The sequence below is a fragment of the Notothenia rossii genome (assembly GCF_949606895.1).
Source record: "Notothenia rossii genome assembly, chromosome: 2".
Taxonomy (NCBI): domain Eukaryota; kingdom Metazoa; phylum Chordata; class Actinopteri; order Perciformes; family Nototheniidae; genus Notothenia; species Notothenia rossii.
The window spans coordinates 65,516,191-65,528,476 of record NC_136904.1 but is presented as its reverse complement, the minus strand read 5'-3'; the positions used below and the strand labels follow the sequence as shown (position 1 = coordinate 65,528,476).

General features: G+C 39.8%; 1 protein-coding gene across 7 annotated transcripts in view; it reads left to right on the top strand.

Moving 5' to 3' along the window:
- gulp1a (GULP PTB domain containing engulfment adaptor 1a) overlaps positions 1-12,286 on the top strand; it is a 138,244-nt gene that overhangs the window by 114,497 nt on the left and 11,461 nt on the right. For all 7 annotated transcript variants that reach the window (XM_079666527.1, XM_079666524.1, XM_079666523.1 and 4 more), the window contains 2 exons: positions 3,509-3,570; positions 12,078-12,149. In XM_079666527.1, coding sequence (XP_079522653.1) covers positions 3,509-3,570; positions 12,078-12,149 — 134 coding nt within the window. The remainder of the gene's footprint in view (positions 1-3,508; positions 3,571-12,077; positions 12,150-12,286) is intronic.

Below are 12,286 nucleotides of genomic sequence, written 5' to 3'. Positions count from 1 at the left end.
CAGCGAGCCACGCCAGCAAAGCTCCGCGTCGCTTCCCACAATGCAGTTCGGCGAAAAGTGACGTCACCCCATTCAAAGTGAATGGTTAAGCTTTCAACACATGCCGCTGTGTGGAAGGGCCGTCAGAGCCTCTTTTATTCGACAAAGCAACACAAGTGCTGTTGTTTGTCCTATAAAAAAAACATGTACCTCTGCTCTGTGCAATTAGAGAAATATATCTTTGAGAATCATTGTAGATTCTATTCCACAGACTTGCTAATATATATATATATATATATATATATATATATATATATATATATATATATATATATATATATATATTAGTAAGTCATTTATTTTTCAGAGTTGTAAACCAAATGGGGCCCAGCCCCAGGGGCTCGCAAGACACTGCAAACTTAACAAGCTGGAGCAATAACACAAGCAACAAATAAATAAATTATAATACACCTCCATGCATTTCAAATAAAGTCAAACAATTTCTAAATAATATTAATACAATCCGTCTCCTCAGCTACTGAACATCACATCTGAAGCACAGCAGTGCCTGAAACAAATCAGACACAAAGCGGCCTCCTACGCATTGGGGGGAATTAAAACAACTGAGCCAGATAAAACTCTCTGTCTGTGAACAGGTAATGGAGTCTGCATTCATCAGACAGAACAAAGTTTCTATTTTCCACTGCCGAGGGCAACATACCACATCTCAAATCAAGATACACTTCTGTTTATTGCTCAGGTTAATGGGGACAAAGAGCTCTGGATGGTGAATACACAATATCAAACTATCAAAAGTGATGCAGTTTCAGAAACTTTTTAACTTGCATTATTTCTGCTGGCCAGCAGGGGGTTGCTCCACTGGTTGTAAAAATAAGTCAGATTGTATAGAAGTGTATGAAAAAATTACCCTACTTCACACACTTCATTTGACTGCCTCGGTAACTATTTCCTGATGATCTCATTTGCTATAGTTGAAAGTCCTCGTCCTTACGTTATGATGTTAATTTAGTAAATGATGGTCCAATTTGGAATAAACTAGATCAGGGGTCGCGAGACCCCGAGTGGGGGTCGCAAGATGATTACAAAATAAAAATGGAAAAAAAAAAAAAAAAATTATTACTTTTTTTTATAATCTTTTTTTTAAAATTATTATTAATAATAACGTTTGCATAGATATTTTCAGGGGCGGACTAGCCATCCGTATAATTCCCCCGCAACGAATCTCCCCCTTTGACAATCCACTAGCGCCCCCCCCCCCCCCCCCCCCCCCCCCTCCCCCGTCGACAGGGGGTCGCCAGTCTCTGGCGCTGTTATTTTGGGGGTCGCGGGCTGAAAAGTTTGGGAACCCCTGAACTACATGATAGAGCCGGGTTTAGGACATGGTTTGCCCGTGATTGACAGGTTTCTACACCACAGTATCGCCTCGTTTGTGTTTTCAGTTCTTCAAAGGTAATTGTAACACTGTGGTTGCCTAAAAAGAAATGTTGCCTTTTTCTTCACTTCTGGTTCCAAGGAACATAGTTGGGAAAAACAATTGAATGACAAAATGCATTATGCGTGATATCACAGTAACCACATCCCCCATCCACATCTTCTTAAAAACAATCTATAATTAATCTTACTGATTTTTATTGTCAGGATCAGAAATGTTGAAATGTTCAGAAACTGCAAACATATGAAAGGGGAAAGATGACGTCAGCTAGTTGCTGAAGGGTGACAGCATAAAGGACTGTGACCTTTATGCTGTCACGTCCTTACTGGTCCCGCAGGAAACAAAAATCTGTCAGAAACAATGCCACCATGTCTCCAGAGACCTGCCTGCAGTACGATACAGAGAGGAATCGACACTTCTCAGACTGTCATCCCGTGAATTTGTCCCTCATCTCCATCCAACACCTGACAACTCAACCTCACAGAGTGACCTTCAGCTGCCACCTCATCCTCCTGCCTCAACAGTTACTCTCCAGGTTTTGCAACCCGGACAGCACTTGTACCAATCTTGGTGCGCTCACGTACATGCCATTTTATGCAGCAAAGTGAGAGAAATAAGTTTGCCCGCCCCCACCAACTCTCCTTCTTTTAATCAGTACAGTGTGTGCTGACGCCTTGGAAAAAGTGTCAGCCTACCTGCCATGCCGCTGTGTCAGCCCTCACCACTCTCCACCTTCCTCATTTTGGAATTTACAGTTTATACCCCTCCTTAGCAGTACAAGAGAGGAGGAGATGCATCATCCTTCGATCAACTTTAATTCAAGAGCATATTGATTGCACATTGGAAGAGATGGCTGCAAGGGATAATCTCATTGCACAGATGTTAATTAAATTCAAAATGTGTACAATGTGAGTCGTGGAAAGGATCCGAAGTGTGCTAGTGGTAATGCATTCTTATTTCCTCCCATCAAATGGACTTTGGTGGAATTAAACACGACAAGCATTGGTTTCCTTGTAAATAATATGACGGCTTATCCAAGCATAAGCAATCACAATTAAGCAAATGCAGGGCACTAAATGAACACTAATTAGAAGAGACTTGGAATTCATTAAGCCACTTAGCCAACAACATTAGTGCAAACAAAGGTGTTAGCGTTAGCAGAGGACAAGACCAAGTTGATTCACATTATCAAGGCTTGATTCCGCGACCGACCTACAGGAGCACCCAAGGTCACGGTCATGGGTCTCTGGTCCCAGGATTCATTAGCAGGCCGACAAGTCATTTAGGAAAGGGAAAGGAAGGAGGAAATGGATGCTTAATCAGTGGATCATTAAGAAATGCGGGAAAACATCAATGACCCATAGTGACCTCGGACCCTCTGCTCATTTGGTTTGTGGCTGCCTTTGTGGTAATTATCATAACAATTGTTTCATTATATCATTGCAATTTCATTTTAGATTTAATGACTTTACGTCACAGTTTTTTTTTCTTCTGTTTTCTGAAGAAATACTAATGTATTGGGGTTCTGGTTGGACGATGTGTTCCAACTGGCCATCATCAGACAAACAATATTCACACGTGTGCTAGACTGTGCCCCTCCTCACTTCGCCCCACCATTGCAGAAAATGTGTTGACACATTTAAGAGAGTGAAAGCAGCATTGCCCCTCGCCTAATTGCCACTTTTAATGTGCCCTTGAAAACTTCCTGTAGCAAAGCTACTCAGTGACCAACCAATCAGACTGGGGTTGTAAATGTGTTGGAGAGTGAAGCTGTTCCAGAAAAAAAGCGTTTTTCTCAGTGAAATCAACATTGTTAAACAAAAACTGACTAAAAAGCCAAAGCTTTGATCAGGTCGACTTTTGACATTTCTCTTTGGTTTGGAAAGCTTGTTTTATAATTCAAATTTATGTTCCTAACTTCCTTTTTCGGGGATGTATTTCAGTGTCCTATGATATTAAGTCCTCGCCCCTTTTTCTGGGATTTAAACACCGATACTGATGTTTGTGCCTCTGCCGATGTTGTTAAATGAGACCATTGGTTCTGATTTATTGAGCGAGCTGTTTGTATCTTTTCAGATAAATCATGGATGCACACCCCGGAAGCGCTGGCCAAGCATTACATCCCCTACAATGTCAAGGTATGCTCCAGAACTTTGTGACTGTCAACTATTTCAATACACAAACCCAGGAGAATTCTGCTGTTAAACAACGGTGAGGTTGGTCCCCACATGGAAATATTGAATCCATCCTTTTGTTGCTCCCATCTTTTTGATCCTTAGCCAGCTTTCTGTCAGGCCTATCAAACCCACGCCTCTTTCCAGGTGTCTCATGATGCATTTCTCCTAAGACAACCAGGTCATTTGTTGCAACTCAGGCTGACAAATTAGTTTTTGTATTGGCATGGCACGTGATGAAACCCCGACATTGCCCAACACATTTTACCCCATAACATCGATTTAATTTGTCAAGTTAAATCATTTAAGCATCACTTGATGATTTGGAAATGTAATGGTATGCCATGGAAAATCAGATCTGTAATCTTTTCATAATTTTGAAACAAAGTAGGCTTGTACATTTAATTTACGATGTCACTCTAAAGTATGCAATTTGACAAGTGAGACCTCATGAGTTTGACCAATTATGCAGTAATCAAGTCTGGCCTGCAAAAGAAGGGAAAGACCAGTTTGCTAAATCATAGTGGCAATTTAGTTGTGGTAGATGGTAACTCTTGATTGGCAAAACTCTTAATAGATTTTTCACAAAGTTTGGGAAATCAAAGGTAACCTATAAATGTCCATTTGCTGTTGTGCACCATAAGTAAATTGACAGCAACACTTTTGACATTCATTTTTCTGTCTCGTTCCCATCCTCACTCCGACTGCATGGTTTTCCTTAAGTGAGAACCTTTCTGTCTAGAACAGCGATGGACAACTTGGATGGTGGTGGGGCTCACATCATTTATGTACTGGCCACCAGGGGGCTGCAGATTCACTTGGAACACACACACACACACACACACACACACACACACAAACACACACACACACACACACACACACACACACACACAAATTCCATGTATTGTATGTAATTATTAACAAATGTACTAAATCTGACATCTTCATTGACATTTTACAATCGTTCAGGGAACATCCTCTAATAAGCTCACTAAACAAATATCAGTTCACAGAAATGTTATTTAATTTTTACAAGTGGTATGTTTGTATTGAACAGGTTATTTAACAGTGGAATAAAACAATTTTAAACTATTGGAAAGCACGGAAAGTGCGTGTGCATTGAGATTAACCATTAAGATCACATAAACGTGAAGTCATGAACACTAACCCAGACATTAGTTGTCTAACTTGAACCTAAGACACTTGTAGCCTGTCTCTGCATTCCCCTTATTCCACAATAAGGGGAATGTCAACACAGACACCTGTCAGCCCGCACTCTGCTGTTCCTCAGTGACGCTCCCCCTCCCTCCCGCTGAAATTATGAATGAAAAGCATATAGTAATCAAAGATAACACGGCAGGGTCCGTGACAGTTTGTTTTCATCTTGGTATTTAGAATATTAAACTTGTTTTGCCAAATTCAGATGATAAATACAACGTTTAAGCTTGTAAAAGGCAAGCGGTAACTTAACGTCACAGCGGGCATAACAACAGCCGGTGTTTCTTGTTAGTGTTTGGCCGGGAAACCAACCACAATACACACAAACGCGTCACTGATTATTTTGCGGTATTTGACTGCCGAACGAAATCATGTACGCAGCTCGCGACGTAACTAGGAGTCTAGTGGACGGTGTCAGTAGTACAAGTAAAAAAAATAAAAAATGTTGTTTATAAAATAATCTGAGGGCCGCAAAAAGAGGAGGTGGGGGCCGCCATTTGCCCATCCCTGGTCTAGAAGGTAAAGTTATCATTGGGAATTGAGTAAAGTTACCGTATAAGCCTTACATTACGAATGTATTTGCTTGCTAGTTTGCTTGTTAAGATGTCCTTTAACACTAGAACCGCCAGAGGTCGCTGTATGCCTAAAACCGCCAACGGGTCAAATTTACCCGCTATTGATTTTCAAGGTACAATGTTCTTTTATTTATCATGTAGAATAGTGAGTTTTGATCGCACAGGGATGAAATGTATACCAATATGCTCTGTGGACTCTCAGCTTTTCATATGATATAGTTTGTGCAGATAGCATGAAGTATAAAATATCGCTACCATTGCTGATTTAAACGCTTGGTGTTAGACTTGTGTTTTGTTTAGGTGCAAATCTCTCTATCTCTCTCTATCTATCTATAACTATCTATCAATCTATCTATAACTATCCATCTGTCTATCTGTCTATCCATCTCTCTCTCTCTTCAGTCTGAACTGTTGTAATGTATTTTACTATTTATCTTCTTGAGCAGCTGATTTCTCTGCTGTGATGGGGGAAAGTTGCACTTTTCAAACTTTAATTTGAATGGGTTTCTCTGTGTTTCAGCCATCCTGATTTGTTATTAATGAGTGGGGAGTGTTTATATGAAGTGACTTACGCTTCTGTCAAAGCCTGTCAGAACTGGTCCTGATACGAATAGAACTTGAAGTCAGACGCCGCACTGGAAACATGGCATGTGACAAAACACTTTCAAAGAAGTATTTTTCAAAAATCCAACATTTCTTGGAGGACAGTACTGTATAACTTGGCATCACCTCCCAGTCTGACAGGGTTTTCTGCTTAATTTTGGCAGAGGGCATCTCTCCTGTGAGGCGATGTATCTGTCAGCCTACTTCCTCTTGGTTTCTAGAAATGTTTTGAAGGGAATGTGTTAAAAGAGCTCCAAAATGACTGCCTTATATGCAGCAAAGTAGAAGGAACCACTGGCAGAAGACACGTCTCTAATATCAAAGCATATTGTCAGTTCTTACTGTCTCCAAATTATCGGCTTCCACTGAGATGTTGCCTTTCTCTGTATATTTGCTAAAATCTGAGTATAGCACTCATCACTGAAGGAATTGGAGGGAATGAGTCAGCCAAATTCTCCCTGCTTTAAAGCAGTCAGAATGTCTTAAACAGAGCCTGCTTAGTTATTTGCTGTATCTTGTAGCTGTGGTTAGAAAAGAGAAGGACCCCTGAAGAAAAGACAGAATTCTTAAATTATTCGATCCATTCATTCAATGAGATCATAAAACTTCTCTGTGTCTTGAATCACTTTTGATTTGATGGCACTACTGAACTACCTGCTGTATTTTATCTCTTCTCATGATCCTGAAGGTTTTCCCCCAGGTGTTCCGGAAGTAAACCGAAGATAAAGTGTGATTTGTGGTGCAGAATGGAAAGCTGGGCTGTAGATACTTAAGTGAACTCTAAAGGCCAAGACACGCCGGGCCGATTTCGGCCGTCGATGAGCGTCGTGTCGCCCTACTCAGATTGGTGTGTCCCGCATTGTCGTGTCTTTTCGGCCGTGCAGACACCTTTTTGGCCGAAAGGCTGTCGGTCAAATAAATCACTTTGATTGGCTGTTCAGCTTAGAGAATCAGTGCATGAAAAGCTAAACGGAAGTGAGGGACCCAAACAAACGATTAAGAAGGCACACACAGACGGCTATTCTTTTTCATTTTCATCTCAGCTGGACGCGAGAGTTTATTTTTCATCATAGCGATCTGGAATGAAGAAACCGAAGACCAACACACGCTATTTGTTGTTTGTTTATATCACGCAGTCTGTTCCTCTTCTCTCGGTTTATCACCTAGCCTGTCTTACGGTTGTTGCCTCTTTTGAATGACGAATACACACTACCGCCGCTTGCTGGTAAGGAGAGTTATTGCCACTCACGCATGCGCAGTTCGTACGTGCTACTTGGCCGTCGGCTGAAGTCTTTGCTGTGTGTTCCAGTGCGACTGTTGGCCAAGACGCAGAGACGCGAGGCGACACAACAGTCGTGTTCCGTCGGGACGTGTTCTTTGGTGTCAGTGTGTTGTGTCTGGGCCTTAAGTTTCTCTGTTTCACAGTAGAATACATACATGGGGTGTATGTCTTTTCAGTTCATTTTAGCATGTGTTCATTTGCCTTTGAATACTTTCAGTTCCACAAGAAAACACACCCAGCAAAGGTTTGAGAATTTCCTATAAACAGAATTAATATGGTCAATTGTAATATGCCTTTTAGGACTGCAATTTGTGATTATTTTCATTACCCGTTTAATCTGATTTGTTGTTTTTTTTGTTTTTAATTAGTTTCTGTTATTGTTTAGTCGATAAAAAGTCAGAAAATAGTGGGAAAACTGCCATTTAATTTTTCCAAAGCCCAAGGTCAGATATGGAAATGGTTTGTTTTGTAGTGCAGTCTACAAAGATATTTCATTTTAATTATCTAAAACAAAGAAAAGAAGCTAATCCTCACATTTGATGAGCTGGAACGACTTAAGTCCTGATAACAATTTGCAATAGAGTAATTTCCCGTTCATCTACAACACATTTCCTTTTAATTTCCTAAAAAAAACTTTCTTTCACGGAATGAATAATATATTTTGATAATTATAATTTAGAGATAGAGTTTAGGTTCTTGGACTTTCTTAGAGAGTTATACGCAGTTATCCATTTCCAAATTGCCTTAAAGGAACTGCTCCATTTTAAATCAAACGTGGGGAAACTGTAATTGAACAGCTTTCTGAATAAATCGGATATGGAACATTTTAAAAATAACTTTGACGTGGGATTAAAGGAGCTTCAACAGAACCTCAGCAGGTGTCTTCAGCACAAATCTTTGCTACGCCCTGCTTTGAAGTGTCTCACCAAGAATAGATTATCCATATGCACTGCTGTGTTTCCCTGATGCTACGTCAGCTACAATGTCAAGTCATTGATAAGTCAATGGACGGAATGTTAATCATCAACCAGTTTGATAACTCATTAATCAACTGAAGTTTTTCAAAGAAAGATGGCAAACATTCTCTTGTGTCAGCTTTCCAAACATGACGATTTAATATTATTTTTTGTTGACCGTAAACTGAATATCTGTTGAGTTTTGGACAGTCATAAATAAAACTGGCTGTTTGAAAACATTTCATAGCGCTGTTGGCGAATTGTAACAGACCATCCTATGCTAAATATTTACCCTGTCATCAACAGCAACCATTTGTATCTGTTTTGAATATTACGTTTTATGTGGTAAGATTACATTATAGACTTTCATCTACCTGAGCCAAACTGATTTAATGCTCTGAAATATCTTTGCTCTGACATGCACTTGTATTTGGCTGCTGTACAAAGCTGCCTGTGCTTTTGAAGAGTTTCTCTTGACCTTTGTATGAAGCAAGTGCAACTGACCTCACAACGACAGGAGGAGATGACGTGCTGAGAGGTTTCTGAGCTGGCTGGATGCCTAACATCAATAATCATATCACAATCTGAAACCACTTAAATTGTGAAAAAAATTGTGGCAACCAAATAAAAATATTGCAGTGTCTTAGTTCTATCCTGCATTCCTTGATATCTGTTTGGACCCATAGGGACAGTGCAACAAGCTGTAAACACAAACTTAGTCATGTTATCATGTAATAAAGTTGATATGGCAAGCTCTACTTCTAGCTCCGCTTTTGGTCTCACCAATTTTAGGGTTGGGCCATGTAAATATGTTATGTTTCAATCTGAATTTGACCACTTCAAAGTTAAATTTAGCGCAGTGGCATAGTCCTCATCTTTTCTATTTGCCTGATTTTTTTTCTTCTACTTTTAGCTCCACCACCAATTTGAGGGTTGAGCCGTGTAAACATGTTCCGTTGTCAATCTGAATTTTACCACTTGAGAATAAAAGTTCAATTCAATGCAGTGGCATAGTCCTCATCTTTTCTTTTTGCCTGATGTTTTTGCATTGGAGGGGGGAGAGTCCCCTTGAATCCTCATTGCGGGGGTAGGAGGGTCAGGAGTGGTGTGTTTCTTGGCTGAACGCACCAGGTGATGGATGAGCCTTGAGGCTTGGTCTACGTTCTGGAACCTCCCCAGTCGCCTCCCAGAATGCACTGGTCAGGAACATGGCATTCTATTCCGGGCATCCGTCAGCAGCGCACTCATACGTGTTATGTCCTGAAGTGTGCGGAGTACATTTGTCACAGCAGTGCTGACACTTTGGAGCCTCCATCTGTTTCTGGCTCTTTTGGTAACTGTCATGTTCTCCTGCATCTTTTAAATCTAGACATGGGGATAATGTTATAGATTATATGTAGAGTACTTATTTAAATATTTTAAAAAAATGTTTTACTCTTTCTATTTGTTTGTTTAAGTGTGTTTTGGCATGCATCTTCACAGACTTTCATAATAATGGTAATTATTGTCCACGTTCATTAAATGTCCTAACCAGGAAAATCACTCAAAAAGAATACTAGCATTATTACTTGCAGTAGATGTTTGTTCAACAGGGAACATGCATGATAAACATACATTTCAACATTGGAAATCTGATGAATCTTAGAGAGATATAGATACATGTTTTTCTCAAGCACTGGTCAATTTTAAAAGTCAGGGTTATTATTCTTTCATAACATGAAGAATGAAACATCTCAGCCTGAAAGCTCCTGTCTGTTTACTGCAACTAAAACATCCAAAAAACATATTTAGATTTTTTATTTTACAAACCACGTCTGTTTTCTTTTGGAGATTTGTTAAAAATGTACCAACGCTTTGACTTAATGATGCATGTTTTGCATATTGGAGTTAAGATTTCAGAAATGTGAAACTACAAGACCCCCACGTCACTTGGGGTAGTTGTATACGTAAGTTATAAATATGGATTTTTGTAATGGCTGTTTACAGTATTTTTTGGCATACGGATAGAAATCACCTTTTAAAAACTTTTAATCTAATCTGTAAAGAAAATAAAACAAGACTTTTGAACCTGGTATTATCTAACCTTCATGAAATGTATGCAAATGGGCACATATTTAATAAGATAATGCCTCATTTGCATATTAAACACAACATTTTAGAAAATGAATACCCTTTTCATCTGGGTTGTCTCCTTTAAACTCATGTTTTCAACTCTATTCCCCGGCCATGTAAACAATAACTCAAACTGCTTTTGAATAGTATATTATGTATATTGTTAACAGGATGCAGAAAAATGAACCGTTGATTGCCCTTAAACCACCTTTTATCACCATAGAACAATACTAATATGTCGGGATGTTTTAGAGAGTTCGATGTTTTGTTTGGCTTTTATTGAAAAAGTGGACTGGTCGACTTCAAGAGCATTTCCCCTCCAAACCAAGCTTTGAGATGAAATGGATGTTAGCTATGCCAAGTCACGGAGCGCCTCACAGAGTCGGCTGTGTGGAGAAACAACCCCCGTCTGTCTGGGCTGTTTGCTGAGCTCCAGTGGGAGACATTGTTATTCTGTTTTCCCCAACCTTTAAGGGGCTGACACCAGTGTTTATGAAGTCTGATATTGGAACGGGCTACACACATTAAGCTCAGAGAGGCACTGAAGCAGAGTGTGTGACTGCAACAATTACTGCATCTGCTGCTGCTGCTGCCAGATGGAAAACCCATGTTCAGGCTCAGAGGTTAATGGCTCCATCTGTTGGACGCTGGCAGAACTGCTGCGTGTGTGTGTGTGTGTGTGTGTGTGTGTGTGTGTGTGTGTGTGTGTGTGTGTGTGTGTGTGTGTGTGTGTGTGTGTGTGTGTGTGTGTGTGTGTGTGTGTGTGTGTGTGTGTGTGTGTGTGTGTGTGTGTGTGTGTGTGTGTGTGTGTGTGTGTGTGTGTGTGTGTGTGTGTGAAAATGTATAGAACATGTTTGTATGCCTCTGGAGGTGACACAATAATTTGACACAAATGTGTTGTGTATTAATTATGTGAATTGAACGCAAAAAAAAGGCCAGATGATGTTGAGTTAAAGGTCACCAGTGATTGGTGTGTTAACGAAGACAAGTTCATTCTTTATGCCCGCAAATATCACCTCTGCTACAATTTATGCCTAAATGACTTTTTCACAGTTTTCTCCTACTGGTTTGAAATGTGAAATACATGTTTAATTAAAGGGTGCCTATGAATACCATGTATCTATCTTATTGTTGCAATGTATTCCTTGTGCCATTTAACTACATTTCCTCTTAATCACGACAAAATGTTTATGAATAAAACACAAATGTTTGGTTATTTACTGTGTAATAATTGTTTGTGTTTTTAACACAAACTGGGATATGCTAATGTTTTTAGCAACAACAATAAGTTTAACGGAATTGTTTTTTTTGTGCAAAACATCAGGAAAGAAGCTTGCATTTGCCTCAGTCAGCTAGAAAACTGTCAACATTTCAATTTGCAAGGCAGTACTTTAAGCTGAAAGACTGTACTCAAATGTATGATTGTTATGCTGAAATGGCAGTAAGACCAAAATGATGATTATAATGGGCTTCAATGGGGATATGTTTGTCCTCAACGGTCTGAATGCATTTTGGCTGCACATTTGTAATAGATATATTACAGGAGCTGAGATAAGAAAAACCTGTACCTTTGCCAAAATGTATTTCATTTGCATTTACACAGCCAAAAATGTAAAAAAGCACATAGCCAAAAATATCCCTAGATAGATACAAAGATTAAACTCAGCGTAGGTTTTCATTTATTGCTGACAAATCATAGTTTGCCTTTCTTTCTCTTTTCAGTTTCTTGGAAACACAGAGGTTGAAGCCCCGAAAGGCACAGAGGTCGTAAAGGATGCAGTCAGAAAGCTGAAGGTAAAGCCAGTCCTGACTGTCGCCTGAAGGAGAACAAAACTCCTGTTCCTGAGAGGCCAAACAGATTGACAAATGATTTCCCCCTCATCAGTTACAGCAAGGTGCCCTTGGAGTCTCAGCTCCCAGTGTGGGTGCCT